The 14,757-nt window shown below is 52.5% G+C and overlaps 1 protein-coding gene across 1 annotated transcript in view; it reads right to left on the bottom strand.

The window, feature by feature from the left end:
* Positions 1-14,757, bottom strand: part of Col27a1 (collagen type XXVII alpha 1 chain) — a 110,443-nt gene that overhangs the window by 69,928 nt on the left and 25,758 nt on the right. The window contains 5 exon segments of the mRNA XM_048340049.1: positions 708-752; positions 1,156-1,209; positions 2,081-2,125; positions 7,453-7,506; positions 9,076-9,129. Coding sequence (XP_048196006.1) covers positions 708-752; positions 1,156-1,209; positions 2,081-2,125; positions 7,453-7,506; positions 9,076-9,129 — 252 coding nt within the window.

The following is a 14,757-nucleotide window of genomic DNA, read 5'->3' as shown; positions in this document are numbered from 1 at the left end:
GGCTCCTACCAGGCCATAGGTCCCAGGAACATCTAGATCAAGGCTCCATCTACACCCTGCTCCCCATCCAATTCACACAGAACCTTCTCCAGTTCCCCACAGTCCTCACTGGAGTCCCCACCTGGCAGCCATCACCAAAGTAAATTCCTGGTACCCCCTCATACAGGCCACTGGTGGGAATAGACAGCACACTCCCATTGTGAAGACAGGTAACCCGAGGCTGACGGCTGCTCAGGGATGCCTGCTCCCTGAGGGCCTCAGAAGAGGCTATTGGAAATTCCATCGGCCTCCAGCCTGGGCAGCATCCCCCACAGAGCTCCACGGCCTTCCACCAAAGGTGGCTTCCCAACCCCCAGCTAGGATGAAGGGAGGCTAGCGACAGTCCTGTAAGTAGCCAGACAGTGGCTCCTGGTCATTTGGAATGAAAGAAGAAGACTCAGTAGGCAAATGCCTGGTACTTGCAGCTGGATCACAACTGACCCCAGCAGAGCCTGGACTGCCAAGACTGCTTGATCATCAGACCCAGCAGCTCCTAGACCAGGGGATCCTCATTTCTTGTGCCCTGCTGCCCCAATCTCCAGTGAGCACCAGATCGGTAGGACTGGACCCAGTCCTCCCCCTCATGGCCCTGACTGCCGATCCCAGTGGAGGGACAAGGGACGCTCACTCAGGCCCCACCTATGTGGCACTGTGGAAGGATCACTTACCCGGCTGCCTTTGGGGCCAGGCTCTCCTACAGGTCCAGGTAGCCCCTGAAATAGAAAAGACAGAGGGGGAAGGACATATGGTGATGCCCTTCTAGCCGCCAGCATCCCCAGTGAATCTGGGAGAGTCCCATCTCCTGGCCTCAGCTGCCTCTGGAGAATGTGGCAGGGGAGAACAGGAGTCTCCAACACAAATGCCCCGAACCACCTAGTGTGGCTCAGGGGGACCTGGGTGGGAAGAGCTTCAGGAGCCCCATCCCACCCCCAATTCTTTACTGAGTGTCCCAGCCCTGATGCCTGCTGAGAAGAGCTGGCTTGATCCAGGCCCTTAGACAGCCCTTTCCTTAGGACACAGCTCCTCCGCCTCAGCCCGTAACCCCCCACTGCCTGGGGGGGGCACCCGTGGCATCTCCACCACGGCCACAGAGCTTCCAGAAGCCATATACTGCACCTGCCTGCCAGGGTAACCTTTGGCCCCTGGGCTGCCCTCTGCTCCCAGCTGCCCCTGCAAAGAACAGAAAAGAATGTAAGGCAACGGAGGGGAGGCTCTGCCCAGCTCAGGGGACAAAAAACAAGGAAGGGACAGGAATGGAAAATGGAAGGAAGGCATGCAGGGCCTGCTGGGCCTCCATGCCCAGACCTCTCTAAACTGGCCAAACGCACTCTGGAAAAAAAAAGCACTCTGAGCCAGGCACTGGTAGCTCATGCCTATAATCCTAGCTACTCAAGAGGCTGAGAGCTGAGGGTTGCATGCAATTTGAAGCCAGCCTGGATGGGAAAGTCCTTGAGATCCTTATCTCCAATTAACCAGCAAAATGCCAGTCGTGGAGCTGTGGCTCAAGTGGTGGAGCGCTAGCCTTTAGCAGAAAAGCTCAGGGACAGTGCCTAGGCCCTGAGTTCAAGCCCCAGAACCAGCACACACACACAAAAAAAAGCCTCTGTAAGAAAGCACAGGGTCGGGAGGTGGGGTGGTTGGCTAGCTCCCTGCTGGCAGGACTGCTGTTTGACTTGGGCCAGGGCAGCCCAAATTCCTGCAAACCCCATGGCAGGCGGGCGGCGGGGATAATATCCCCTCACATTGCCTGGGACAGGCTGCCTATTCATGGCTCTCAGTGGAGCCAAGCAACTCAGCTCCTGCCAGCCCCAAGCCAGGCCTCCTTGGGGACTCCGGTTCTTCCAGACCCACATGGCTGGGACTCAGGGGGATGGGGGGTACATGGGTTCCAGCAAGGTAGACAGCAGGACAGCCAGGCTCTGGGGATGGAGGGGGGCCCTTAGCAGGACTGGGGAGGATGTGGGGCTCCTGAGCAGTCCCTGGAGGGTCAGGGGCTGGGAGAAGGGAGAATGAGTGATGCCGAATAAGGCAGAGGACTTACCTCTTCTCCAGGATGCCCTGCGGGTCCAGGATAGCCTTTGTGTCCCTGTGGGGAGGGGTGGAGAGGTATATCAGGTCAGAAGGCCCGCTCTGCCCCTGGATGGCAGGGCCCGGCCTCTGCCGCCCTGGCTGGACACCGCCAGTCCATGCAGGGTTGTAGGCCATAAACACTCGGTAAGCCCTCCCCACGTGGATGCTACGCTGACACTGCCGGGGGCAGGCGGAGCCCTCACAGTCATGTCTGCTCTCAGCAGCTAATACACCTTGCACTGCTCACTTCACAGGGAGAGGCAGGAGCAATGGGATCATCTGTGGATGGATGGGCGGGTGGACGGCCGCGTGAGGTGGGCTGCTCTCGGCTGTCCGCTCCGCTGTTGCATACACGTGACCACACTATTAGAATACCCAGGACCACGGCCTCCCTCCTCCTGAAGGGCCCCAGCCCGTTCCTGGGAGAAGGAGACTTCCCGTGCTTCCTTCCTTACTGTGTGAGTTCGGATGGGTCACTTCTGTTAGCATTTCCCCAGCCTCAGGTCCTCAGCTCCTCCCATTAGCCCCCAGATCCACCCATACCTAATGAGCCACTCCTACTCACTACCTACCTGCTTCCCCTTTACCCCCAGAGAGAAGCTGCCACCTGATAAGGTGCAGACGCCATGTAGCTCCCTTTCCCGTGGGAGCTATGGTCCCACTAATAAACCTCCTTATAAACCTTCTTCTCCTGTCTGTGATTATCTCCACATGGTCCCCTGGGATGGCCGGGACATATCCTTTCAACTTCCCTTCCCCAGCCCCCAGATGGGGTGGCTGAACTCCGGGTCTCTTCTGGCTCTAATGCTTTGGAACTCAGAGTTCTAAGACTCCCCCAGAGTCTAAAACACAGACAACGCAGACTCAAGAGACACTGCACGTGCACGCACACACATACACACACACACACACACACACACACACACACACACACACAGAGCACTCTTCAGACTCCCAGGACACAGTCCTCTTATTTATAAACAGCAGCACTTGTCAGATCGGAGAGGCCCAAGGGGTTTACCAGTGAGCCATCTGCACCCACTCACACCTCGTCAAGACGGCTCAGAGGCACAGCAGGGCAAAATGTCTCTCCCTGGGGCCCAGGCTCTTTTCCCCAGCAGGCAAACTGGGCCACAAACGACAGCTAGAAGTTGACATCAGACCGGCTGGCTTGGGGACACTGACTCTATGGGCCTGAGCCTTGTTTGCCTTGACTGTAAAAATGGAGAGATAGGGGCCAGCACATGGGTTTTGTGATGGGTACATGACATTGAGTTCAAGAGCCCTGGAGAAATGAACTGCTATTACTGCCAAGACCTCCCATTTTCATTGGTGTGTCTTCCTTCAACAAGCAGTCTAGTCAGAGTGAACCAGCGCAAAGGCCCCGAGTGTTCACAGAGGCTCAGGGAAGCAGAGAGAGGCTTGTGAGACTGCAGCATGAGCGAGGATGGTGGCGACCCAGCAGCCAGAGGGCCGCGAAGGCTAGCGACGACTGGAGGCAGCCAGGATGCAGAGAATCTCATCTTCCCACCAGAGCTTGAACAACAGCGAGAAGCTAAGCCGCCCCCAGGGAAGTGCGGTGGAACTCAGCACCTCTGAATCTCATCCTGCCCTCCTCTGCCTCCTCAGGGGCAGCTACAAAGAGCCTCCTGGGGGAGGGGAGAGACCCCCAAGAGAACCCATGAAAGAGGCATCCAGGAGCCTTTGCCCCGTCCCCCCCAAAAAAACCTATACCACAGAATGTATCACAGCCAGCCCTCGGGCAAGCTCAGCACAAGCTGATTCTGCATCACCCAGGAGCAGAAACTATCATGCATGCTTGCCAGTTGAGGAAACTGAGGCTCAATATGGGGAAGGGGGGGGCAGAACCAGCTGCCTGGGGGCCAGCACCAGAATTGTGCCCTTGACCACAAATCACTGAGGCTGAGGCATGACAGGAAGGGCCACCTAAGAACCCCCTCCCCTGCCCACCCCCCACTCCCTGCCCTGGCCGTGAGATGCATCTCTTGAGACAGATGCTCTTGGGGCAGTGGTCAGCCTGTGAATTCAGGAGCATCTGCGCTGGGGCAGGGGACCTGAGGCAGCACTGCAACAACCTTCCTCATGTCACTGAACAGAGAGAGCAAGTGAGGCTCAAAAGCAGGGTTAGGACTGGTGCCAAGTTTCTTAGGAAGTGATGGTCAAGCCTAGACTTGTTCCCCAGGACTTGAGACCCTGAAGGACCTTGACCATGGCTGTGAGCTCTGCATCCCAGAGGCTGCTCCCTGGGGCCGACAGAGAGCAGCACAGACTGTGAAGTCAAGGTGGGGGGGTGAGGGAGGGGGGGGCCTGGAACCTATTCAGCAATGTTTACTAAGCGGAGGCCAGCAAACAGCTTCAAATGACAGGGCTCAGGGCTAAACCATTATCTTTTCTGAACTCTGCAATTACAGGGCGGGCAAGAATGGGAAGGTGGGCCAGTGGGCAGTGATTTCCTGTGGTAAACGGGTGCCCAACAGGCCCTGGGGGCGGCAGAGGGGGCAGGACAGCTACCTAGGAACTCCAGGGACCCCAGTGTCTGTATAGGGCCGCCGGCTGCTGGCAGGCGGGTCTCTACAGGACCTGTGTTTATAATAGCACGAGGTCTCTATTTTGGTTTGGGAGCCAGATTAATCACTGCTTACAACGCACACGGAGAAACCAGACATCACCTCACTGTTGCTACAGACAGTCGCCCCATCTGTCCCGCGGGGATGCTATTTGGGCTCTAAGCAGGGAGTGAGGGGTCTTGTCCTTGCCTGGAAGGGGGGGGGGTCTAGACACCAACATGTGCTCAGAGTTCAGCTGCTAGCTCACTGGGCTCCTTCTCAGCCTCCCTGGGAGTAAAGCAGTTCTGCTCCCCATGCTGTGGGTTTCCCTCTAGACCCACCCACCTGCCACCTTGGTAGCCCACACCCCACCTGGGCAGGCCAAAGAGGCATGTGATTCTGCACAAGTACCCTGCCACCTCTCTGGGCCTCCGTTTCCCCATCTGGCCTCTTAACATAGCCGGTTGGCTCAGCAGCTGCAGGATTTTGAGATCAGTAGCTGGTCTAGAAGTGCAGCTCCTCACAGCCGACCTGGTATCAAGACTAGACTCTGCTCTGTAGAAGGCCTCATTTCCTTATGGCTCATTCATTTATCCAGATACCCATTCATTCATTCATTCATTCAGCAAACTTACTGAGCCCCAACTATGAACAAGACCTATGGTAGGTGTTAGGAATACAGTGAACAAAACCTCATTCTCTACCTTCTAGAAAGGGGGTATGGGCCTCAAGGACATGCTAAGTAGAACAAGAGAGAGGAACCAGGTGCTTGAGCTGGCAGGGGTGCGGGGGAGGTGGTGCTGTACACTGGACTGAAGAGAAAGAGGCGGGAAAGGAAGTGGGGCCAGGACAGGAGAGAGGCAAGTGGGAACAAGCCATGGGAGCAGGGAGCCACTTAGTAACAGGAAAGCCTGGAGGACATTCTCCCAAGGTGCTCCATAGACCTGGAGGGACAGACGGTGTCCTAAATTTGGGGGCATGCCTTACATCAGGCAGCCTCTCCTCTATAGCATGTGTCTTCTCCCCTATCCTCCCCCACCCCCCACCCCCGCATCATCAACCAAGGTGATGCTGGAAAGCTACTCCTGAGCTGACCAGGCAAGGTGGCTGCCTACAGGACCTATGGTTCCACTCCAGGGTCTGCTGTCCAGGCCTGGGGCCTCCCCCCTGCCCTACTGGAGTCCCAGGCTCTGCCCCACCTCCAAATGACTGGCCCCAGCCCACCAACCACACTTCTACCCATTTGCCTGGCTCAGCAGAGCCAGGGGGGTATTTCACATAAATGGTTTGATAAATGGTCTTCCAATGCATTGAAGCTCTTTCTCAGCTTCAGAGAGCTGCCTGTTGCAGTCCAGGTGAGCTAGGTCCTCTTGGCTGCATGCTCTCAGCCTCCCTGGCCACGATCCAGTGAGATCAGGGAACTGCAGAATGAGCCTTCCCTTTCCCCCCACATCCCCAAACAGGAGTTGATCCAGATCTGCTTTTCCCATCGCCCCAAATCTCTGCTGGACTCCTACCCCATGCAGAGTGAGACCACCACCGGCTGCTTTACGAGCCAGGACTGGAAAGAGCCTTTCCACTCGCACTTCATCCATCAGAAAGTACTGGAGCCCAGAGGGGGAGTGAGCAGGGGAGCCCCTCGCTGTGCCAGGAGGAATGATGTTTCCTGGCTTGCGCACAGCTGTGGCCTCTGAGGTGTGGCCTGCTGGAGGCAGCAGAGGAGGAGAGAGGTGGTCATGGGCTTCCAAGCCTCCTTGTGCTATGAGGACCTTCACAGCAGGCACAGGACTGAGAACTGGGTGGGCCAGGGAGCTGGCAGTAGGGGCCAAAGCAGGGAGTCAGGGCGGAAGCCTGAGACAAGTCCCCAAGCCCCGTATGTCTGCTGGACAGCTCAGCAGCAGCGGGAGATCATCCTGTACAAAGCGATCGATCTCTGTCCCTATTTGTCCTTCAACCATTTCCTGAACATCTGCTTTCCACAGGCCCCATGGTAGGCTGAGCAGGTGCTGGCTGACAGACGGGAGGCTGGATAGGTCTGGGGTGGGGTGGGGGCTTCCAGGAGGCACAACGAGAGCGCGGTTGAAGGACTGGGGATGCTGGCCAGAGTCAATGAGGAAGGAGATCCAAGGCACCTGTGTACCATCTAGGAACACAGAAGCTCTTCCACCCCTGCTGAGGCCCTGAGAAACTCAGCCCCTCTGGAGACCGGCCAGCCGGGATGCCACTGGGGACATCACCAAGGGACGGAAATCATACTCAGAGCGGCTACCAAACTGCCCTGTTACCCAACCAGGAAATGGCAAAGGAAGGCAGGAGCAGAACCCAGGTTCTTCTGACCTCTGACCTCTGACCTCTGCCCCAGGACCTGGCCATGCTGAGCAGGGAGGGGACCCCTATCCCCATCTCACATGGAAGGAAGGCTACACAGGGCCCAGGGTATGGAAGAGCTGGACCCTCTGCCACCACAGGCCCTGCTGGATGCGTAGAGCTCTCCACCTCCTCAAGCATCCTTAAAAGCAGCCCCTCAGGAAACACAGCGAGCCGGGGCCACTCCTCGTCACCCCTTGCTAACCATGGGGGTATGGGGAACACTCCGTGACAAAGGTGCCCCAGGCCCCCAGCGAACCAAGCACTCAGAAACTCCACACCTCCCACCAGCATGTGGCCAAGGACCTGTGCCCAAGGAGGCAGGCCAGGCCAGGGAGAGCAGACGGCCCTCAGTGCTGGGAAGCAGGGCTTGCTGAGAAGCCAAGGCCATGCTGCAGCCCACACCTACCTTCCGTCCCCGCGGTCCCGGATCCCCCGAGAGCCCAGGCAAGCCCATGTCACCCTGGAAGACACAGGCAAGGGAGGTGAGGCCGGGGCAGGCCAGAGATGCTTGCTAGCTTGAAAACGTCACTTCCAGTAGCTGGTTGTCTACAACAAATCATGGGAAAGCCCCAGAGGAGACTCAGAGGAGAGCAAGAGGAGCAAGAGTGGAGGGGTGCCAGGACCTAGGCTCCCCAACTCAGTCTACTTTACATCCTGAGCTTTAGGAAAAGCCAGCATTTGCAGAGTGGGTTCTGATGCTGAAATCGTGATTTGAGCCACACTCTAGACTTTCTAGAAAGCACTGCTCTTCCCACTGCTGGTCATAGTGGACCCTAAGCAGGGGGCCTTTCTGCCACCACCAGGTGACTTGAGAGTAGGCCAGGCAGGAGCATGGGGCAGGCCCAGGTCACTGAGCACAAATCTATTCTGCCATTTGCCAGCTGGGTGGCCTCTAGCAAGCCAACCATGTGGGGCCTGTTTTCTCAGAGTGCAAGCTGGGCCATTCTCCCAAGCTTATAAGGCTCTGAGGCGGACTGAAGGGGAGTATATGTGGACACTGTCCAGGGTATCAGGTCTCCCGGGCCATGTTGACTGGATAAAGATAGTTAGGGGAGAGTATGAAGTATTGAGGCACTTGTGACTTGGAGAAAGCAAAGGCAAGAGCTGCTTGCCTGGTCCTCACATAACAGCCTGGCAGTCAGGATAGCCCTAACCACGTCCGCAAGAAAGATGGATACATACAGCACCCTTATAATATAGTATATAAGACAGGACAATGAGCTCACCTCGAGCTCTGGGCCCCTGGATTTGCCTCTGTCTCTGTTAGAACACAGGATGGATGCTTCAGGGAGGGAGAGTCCTTGATTCCAGTGTTTTGTCCTCCGCAGCAGACTTGCAATATGGGAGCCAGCGAGTTCTAAAGGCTTATTAGTCCATTCCTGCCCTATCTCCTACAAGTCTGCAGACCATCTGCTCTGATCTACAGCCTAAGGTGGAAACTTGGAAGCTATTGGACATGGGTACCAAGAAGCTAATGCCAGATGGGCACTGGTGGCTCACACCTGCAATCTTAGCTACTCAGGAGGCTGAGATCTGAGGATCATGGTTTGAAGCCAGCCCAGGCAGGCAAGTCTAAGAGACACGTACCTCCACTTAAGCACAAAAAGCTAGGAGGGGAGCTACGACTCAATTGGTAGAATACTAACCTTGAGCATAAAAGCTCAGGGACAGCACTCAGACCCAGAGTTCAAGCCCAAAGACTGAAAAAAGCTAATTCCAAGGTATCTTAGCAAGCTATGCAGGAAGCCCTGAAGGGCACTGAGCAAAAGGCGGCTTACCAGGGTGTGTCTATAGCCAAGGCCTTTTCTCACTTTGACTTGGGAGCCCAGGAAGAGGGCACTGGGGTTAGTCATGGCTTGGTGTTGGGAGGGACTGAGGGATTTCAAGGAAAAAGAAAAAGAAATAAGCCACCCCAATCCTTCTAGACTTCTCCACCTCCCTGCCTTTGCCAGAGCATCTGCCTGCAGAGGGTAGGGTCCCCATGGCCCACTCCCCTTCTTCCCTGAGCAATGGGGGCCCTGGAACCTACCTTTGCTCCATCGTGGACCTGGCCTGGTGAAAGCCCTGGATCTCCTTTCTGTCCCTGAAACAACAAAACAATTTTGCTTTGACCACCAAGTCATTTAGAAAGGATGTCTCCCTCCCTCCCCCGAGCTGCTCACAGCCTGCTCCCCTGCATCAGTGCCTGCCCACCAACCCCCTGTACCCCGGAAGGAGTCTTCTCCAATTCCATTACTCTTCTACTCCCATACCTTCCATAACTCACACAAAGTGCAGGAAATCCAGATATCTGAGAGTCCCTCATAACCCAGGCCCCTGTCCTGCAGCCCCAACTCATTTGTCCTGCTACCAGCCAGTTTCATAGAGAGAGCCTTTGGGTTCTTCACCAGACCACAGCCGCCCTCTCAGACACGGCACCGTCATGCCACTTGGTCCTTGCCATGAAGTTGATCCCCTTAGAAAATCTGCCTGGGTCATCAGCCAAGTTCTCCCCCATGCCGCTGAATGTGCCCTCCCAGCCAATCTTAGTGCTCCAGGCCACCACTCAGGTGACCAGTCTACTTGTGTGTGTGTCACCAGGACTATCTCCTTTCTGCCATTTCCTCTGGGCTCTCAGAGGGTTTCTGTGAAAGGCCGGGAGATGTTTCTATTTTTCCACAGAGTTGATGGTTACCTCCTAGGGACAGTAACTCATTTGCACACAGCCATCAGGGTCACCTCATGGTATTATTCCCATGCGAGCTAGATTGAATGGGTAAGGGACACGGGACTGTCCTTGTAATACACTCGGGGAAACTGAGACCTCTGTAGGAGACCCTAGGTGTGACACTGTCAGAACTAGAACTGGAGCCTGAAATGTGACCCCAATCTGTGCTTCTGCCCCACAGGTCAGACTAGACAATGAACTTGGGGAGAGAGGGACAAGTAGTGAGTCTCCAGTCAGAAGCAGCACCTCTGCAACCTGCACACAGGAGAGTCCTCTCACCAGTGCCCCGACAGCAGGCCCTGGTTGCAGCACCTAGGGTCCACCCACTGTATTTCCCATGAGGACAATTAGCACCCCAGCCTCTGGCCCCCATTTCATCAAACCCCACTATGTTACTCAAGAAGGAGCACCCAAGAAGTCAGTTGATACTGATGTCACCTACTAAGAGCTTCCAACCTAACCCCCTCTTGGGCCCCTAAGCCTAGGGGGTGCAGGGTCAGAGGTCCTGGGGGAACCACTGGGCCTGGCGCAAGCTCACAGTGGTGGGGCCTGGGAGAGAATTTCATCTCTGTGAGCCTCAGTTTTTCTTCACCTTGAAAAGGGGTTCAAGTATACAGGTAGGTATGCACACATGTACACACATGCACATACGAGCCTGCTTGTGGACACACTGGCTTCCTAGATTTACAGATGGGAACCCATGGGCCATGCCACATGGGAAGAGTAGCTTAGCCAACTTCATTTAATTCTCACTGGTTTCTTTTCTTCATCAGAACTCAGACCTTCCCTCCTCAGTGACTCTCCACCAGAAATCTCCCATTCCGTCCTCTCAGAGGGAAAGGGGTGTGGCCTTTTGCTGCTCACCTGACACACTTGGATATGGTTAGGCATGCGTTACACTTGGCCTGATGACTTCCAACATAGGGCAAGGATGGGCTTCAGAAAGGCCCATCCAGCCGGTAAGAGGCAGGCCCCTCCTCTCACTTGGCAAGACTGGGGACTTCGTCCACACTCCCTTCTCTCCCCTTCCTGCAGTTCCCACCCCCAGGCCAGCTGCCTGCCCCACTTTGAAGGCCAGCTCTACTTTGCTGGATCCACAGAACCCCAAGGCTACCTGGGCCCCTTTAACTCACGTTGGAAGATCCCCACCTCCAGGATCCACCTGCCTCTGCAGCTTCCTCTCGAGACCCTCCCCCACCCTGGGCTGCTCCAAGGCCATGCCTTTTATGTCCATGGTGCAGCCAGGCCCAGGCTACGGAGGATTCCCATGGCCAAAAAAGGATGAAGCTTCTCCTCACCCAGCCTGTGCCCACCTCGGTCCATAGCTGACAGGGGAGCTGGCATAGAAAACGTACAGGAACTGACTGGTCTTTGAGTCCCTTGCTCTGCAGTGTTACAAAGCAGGAAATGATGCCCCAAAGATATGACAGTCTTGATCTCTGGTCCAGAGCCCTCTGCATTTTAGTTTTGTGGGGGTTCCTCTCTACATTCTCAACAGCAGCAGTGACTGGGGCATAATTTCTGACCAAAGATATTAATAGAGGCAGATATTAGCTGGACAGGGGTGGCTCATGCCTATAATCTTAGCTACTCAGGAGGCTGAGATCTAAGAATCACGATTTGCAGCCAACAAAGTGCAGAAAGCAAAGCTATATCTCAAGTGGTTGAGCACCAGCCTTGAGGAGGAAAAGAAAAAAAGCTAAGAGAAAGTGCCAAGCGCCCAGGCACTGAGTTCAAGTACCAGTACTGGCACAACCCAAAAGAAAGAGACAGGCACAGAGACAGAGATGGGGACATTGACATTTATTAAACATCGACTGCAAGCCATGTCTGGTAATAAACACAGGGAAGGCCATGGTGGAGAAGGAAATATAGTTTAGCCCTCAGGAAACTCATGGGAGAAACAAGACAGAACAGCTGTAGTATTTAAGGAGTGTACTCTTAATCCCTACATGTGTATTAGTCTCTTTAATCTCCCAAATCTATGAGGTAGAGGTAATCATGATCCTTATTCTATAGAAGAGGAAAACTGAGGCAGGAGGCAGAATATATCACTCATCCAAGGTCAGAGAGTGAGAAAGTGGGGCTCAGACTCAGGAAGTCTGGATCCAGAGCCCAGGCTCTTTACATTTCAGCAAAGGGCAGTGAAAAGCTGCACTCTAGTGTTGGTCAGAGGACATGATGAGACTTCAAAGAGCTTGGCCTGGGCATGGGTAAGTCCTTGGAAGGATTTGCACAGCCACACTGAGGCTGGAGAAAGAAGACAAAATGGAAGTGAAATGCAACAGATGCTCGTTTCCCCCGTTGGGTGAAGGGTGGCTTCTGGGATGGAGAAGACCCTACACTCCTCAGCCAGATGCCTGCAGTGCTCCAGAGAGTGGTATGGACCATGAAGTCTAAGGCGTCTTATCTGCCTTGACTCGGCTCTACGGCCAACCTTGGTGACTGCAAGGACACCATAGGTGCTGTGTGCCTGGGACTTTAGACTCTGCCTGGACTAGTTCGCAGACCCTACTAGAACAAGAAGGCTGGGAGAAGGTAAAGTACGTGGAAAAAAATGGGAACTGTGCTAGGCCCCTTCCCTGCAGGTAGGGTTATAAGACAAGAGAACACAGGGCTTTGGGTAGCTGAGACCCAGAGAAGGAATGAGGGGAAAAAAGGAGGACTGAGTCACAAAGGATTGGCACATTCTGTGTAAACCATCCCCAATCCCAAATATCCATCACAGGGCCTGGCCCACAGGAGGCAGCAGAAAATAATTCATGAATGAGCAACTGGCATCTCAAAAGACAGTAGAAGGGCTGGGATTGGGTCATATCTAGCCAGTTCCTAGAAGTTCCTCTGGAGAGTCTTACTAGCTCTACCACCATTTCATGAAATTAGAAGCGCTAGCCAATGCAACAAGGCAGGAAAAAAACAAATAAGAGCTACTGGCCTGTGAGAAGAGGACCAAATATGTCTGTCCTTCTTTGAAAGTCATACAAGCACCTGACTAGACTATTCAGCAGAACTGACTAAAATACTTGCAAAACTATTAAGATGATACAGTAAAGAGGATGATTATGAAGTAAATACGAAAATCAGGAGCTTTTTCAATAGCCAAGAGCCAGGTAGAAAATATAATAGGGGAAAATAGCCTACTTATAATTGCAACAAAGACAAAATTTCTAAGTACAAACTGAATAGGAAACATGCAAAGATTACATAATAAAAACTATAAAATTTTACTGAGATATTAAAAACCTCAACCAAATGAGAAGATATGCCAAGTGCGTAGAAAGGAAAACTTGATATTTTAAAGATGTTAATTCTTCCACAAATTAACATGTACACTTAATGGAATTCCAATAAAGACTCCCAAGAGAGATTTTAAAGGAAATGAAGATAGCTATAAAATTAATCTAATAAGAAATAGCCAGAAATATTTTAAAAGAGAAGAGGAGAGACACATCATAGAACAATAGTAAATGTCATATAAAATAGGATTATACTAACATACAAATATACAGGCAAAGCAATGAAATGTATTGGAAGCCTGAAATAGAGTCTGGCCTAACATATAATGATCACTGGAGAAATATTGTTTAATAAATGGTTAACTAATAAAGGAAATATTCCTATTCCATTCCCATTAATTCCAGATGGTTTAAGAATTTCAAGAGTGCAAATGATATCATAAAATGACGAGACATAAAAGTAGAGACATATGGAAGTTGTGCTGTAGCTCAAGTGGTAGAGCATTAGACTTTCGTAAAAGAGCTCAGGCATAGTAACCAGGCTCCAAGTTCAAGTCCCACAACTGACAAAAAAAAAAAGTGGAAACATAGCAAGAAAGAAATTTCCAAGTATAAGCAAAATAAGGTTGGAAGTGTATCTCAGAGGTAGAATGTATGCTTAGTATATAGAAAGCCCTAGTTCAATTCTTAGCAGAAGGGAGGGAGGGAGGGAGGGAGGGAGGGAGGGAGGGAGGAACTATAAATCTACCTTGTGATAGTGCCCTCTCCTAACTACTGGCCATATTATGTTTCTAAGAAGTGCTTTCTATGATTAGTTAAAAAACAAAGGGCAATTCTGTTTGTGAAAATCACCATGAATACTCTTCAGAGCAAATCGCCAAATTGGGAGAACATTGCTAAGTTAGGCAAAGCTTTAATAACATTAATATATAAATATAAATAATTTCTTATAAAGCAATAACAAATGATAACCTCCCACTCCAAACAAATTAATTGACAGTGGTGAAATATAAATGTAAATGTAAGCAAAATGTCCACCTATCCTCTCCAACTAGAGATGTGATTCCAGTGGCACAGTGCCAGCAAGAAAGCCAGGTAAGAGCTTAAGGCCTTGAGTTCAAGCTCCTGAACAGGCATATCTTGTCTTAGCTGCAGTGGTTCAATCTTTCTAGAAAGCAACAAATAGAGTAACACCTCGACTCTCACACATGTAGAAAGCACATTATCAATTATTCATATATGCTCATCTGTATATACATATAGAGAGAAAGAAGCATGTAAACACAAGCAGGTATGCAGCTTAATCGGCAGAACAATCCTCCGAGATATGAGCAAGACATTATTATCCTCACGTAACAGAAGTGGAAGCTGAGGTCCAGAGAATTGAAGTCACGTGCCCAAAGGCACACACCCAGCCAGTGGTACAGCCAGGATTCAAACTGAGTTCATGCTGGCAATTCAGATTCATGAATCTGATCATGAAATGACAGGGGTTTCCAACAGTGACACAGAGTAATGCTCTTCGAGAGAGTACTGAATATTAGCAAGAAGTAGTTTGAAGAGAAAGGAAATTAGCCATAGGAAGTGTGGGATATTGGTGTTGGTGGGATGCCAGGCGGCCGTTCAAGCACCTGTGGGGAGTAAAGATAACAGGAAGTGCTTGCATTGAATGTCAAGTACAGCAGGCTGGACAGCAGCCTTGGTGGGTGAGGACCAGAGAACTGAGATGTGGGAGGTTCTATTCACTCTGTGGCTCTGCATAGGGGAT

This window comes from Perognathus longimembris, chromosome 1 (genome assembly GCF_023159225.1).
Source record: "Perognathus longimembris pacificus isolate PPM17 chromosome 1, ASM2315922v1, whole genome shotgun sequence".
Taxonomy (NCBI): domain Eukaryota; kingdom Metazoa; phylum Chordata; class Mammalia; order Rodentia; family Heteromyidae; genus Perognathus; species Perognathus longimembris.
Note: the sequence above shows the minus strand (reverse complement) of the source record. Positions and strands in the feature narration are given on the sequence as shown.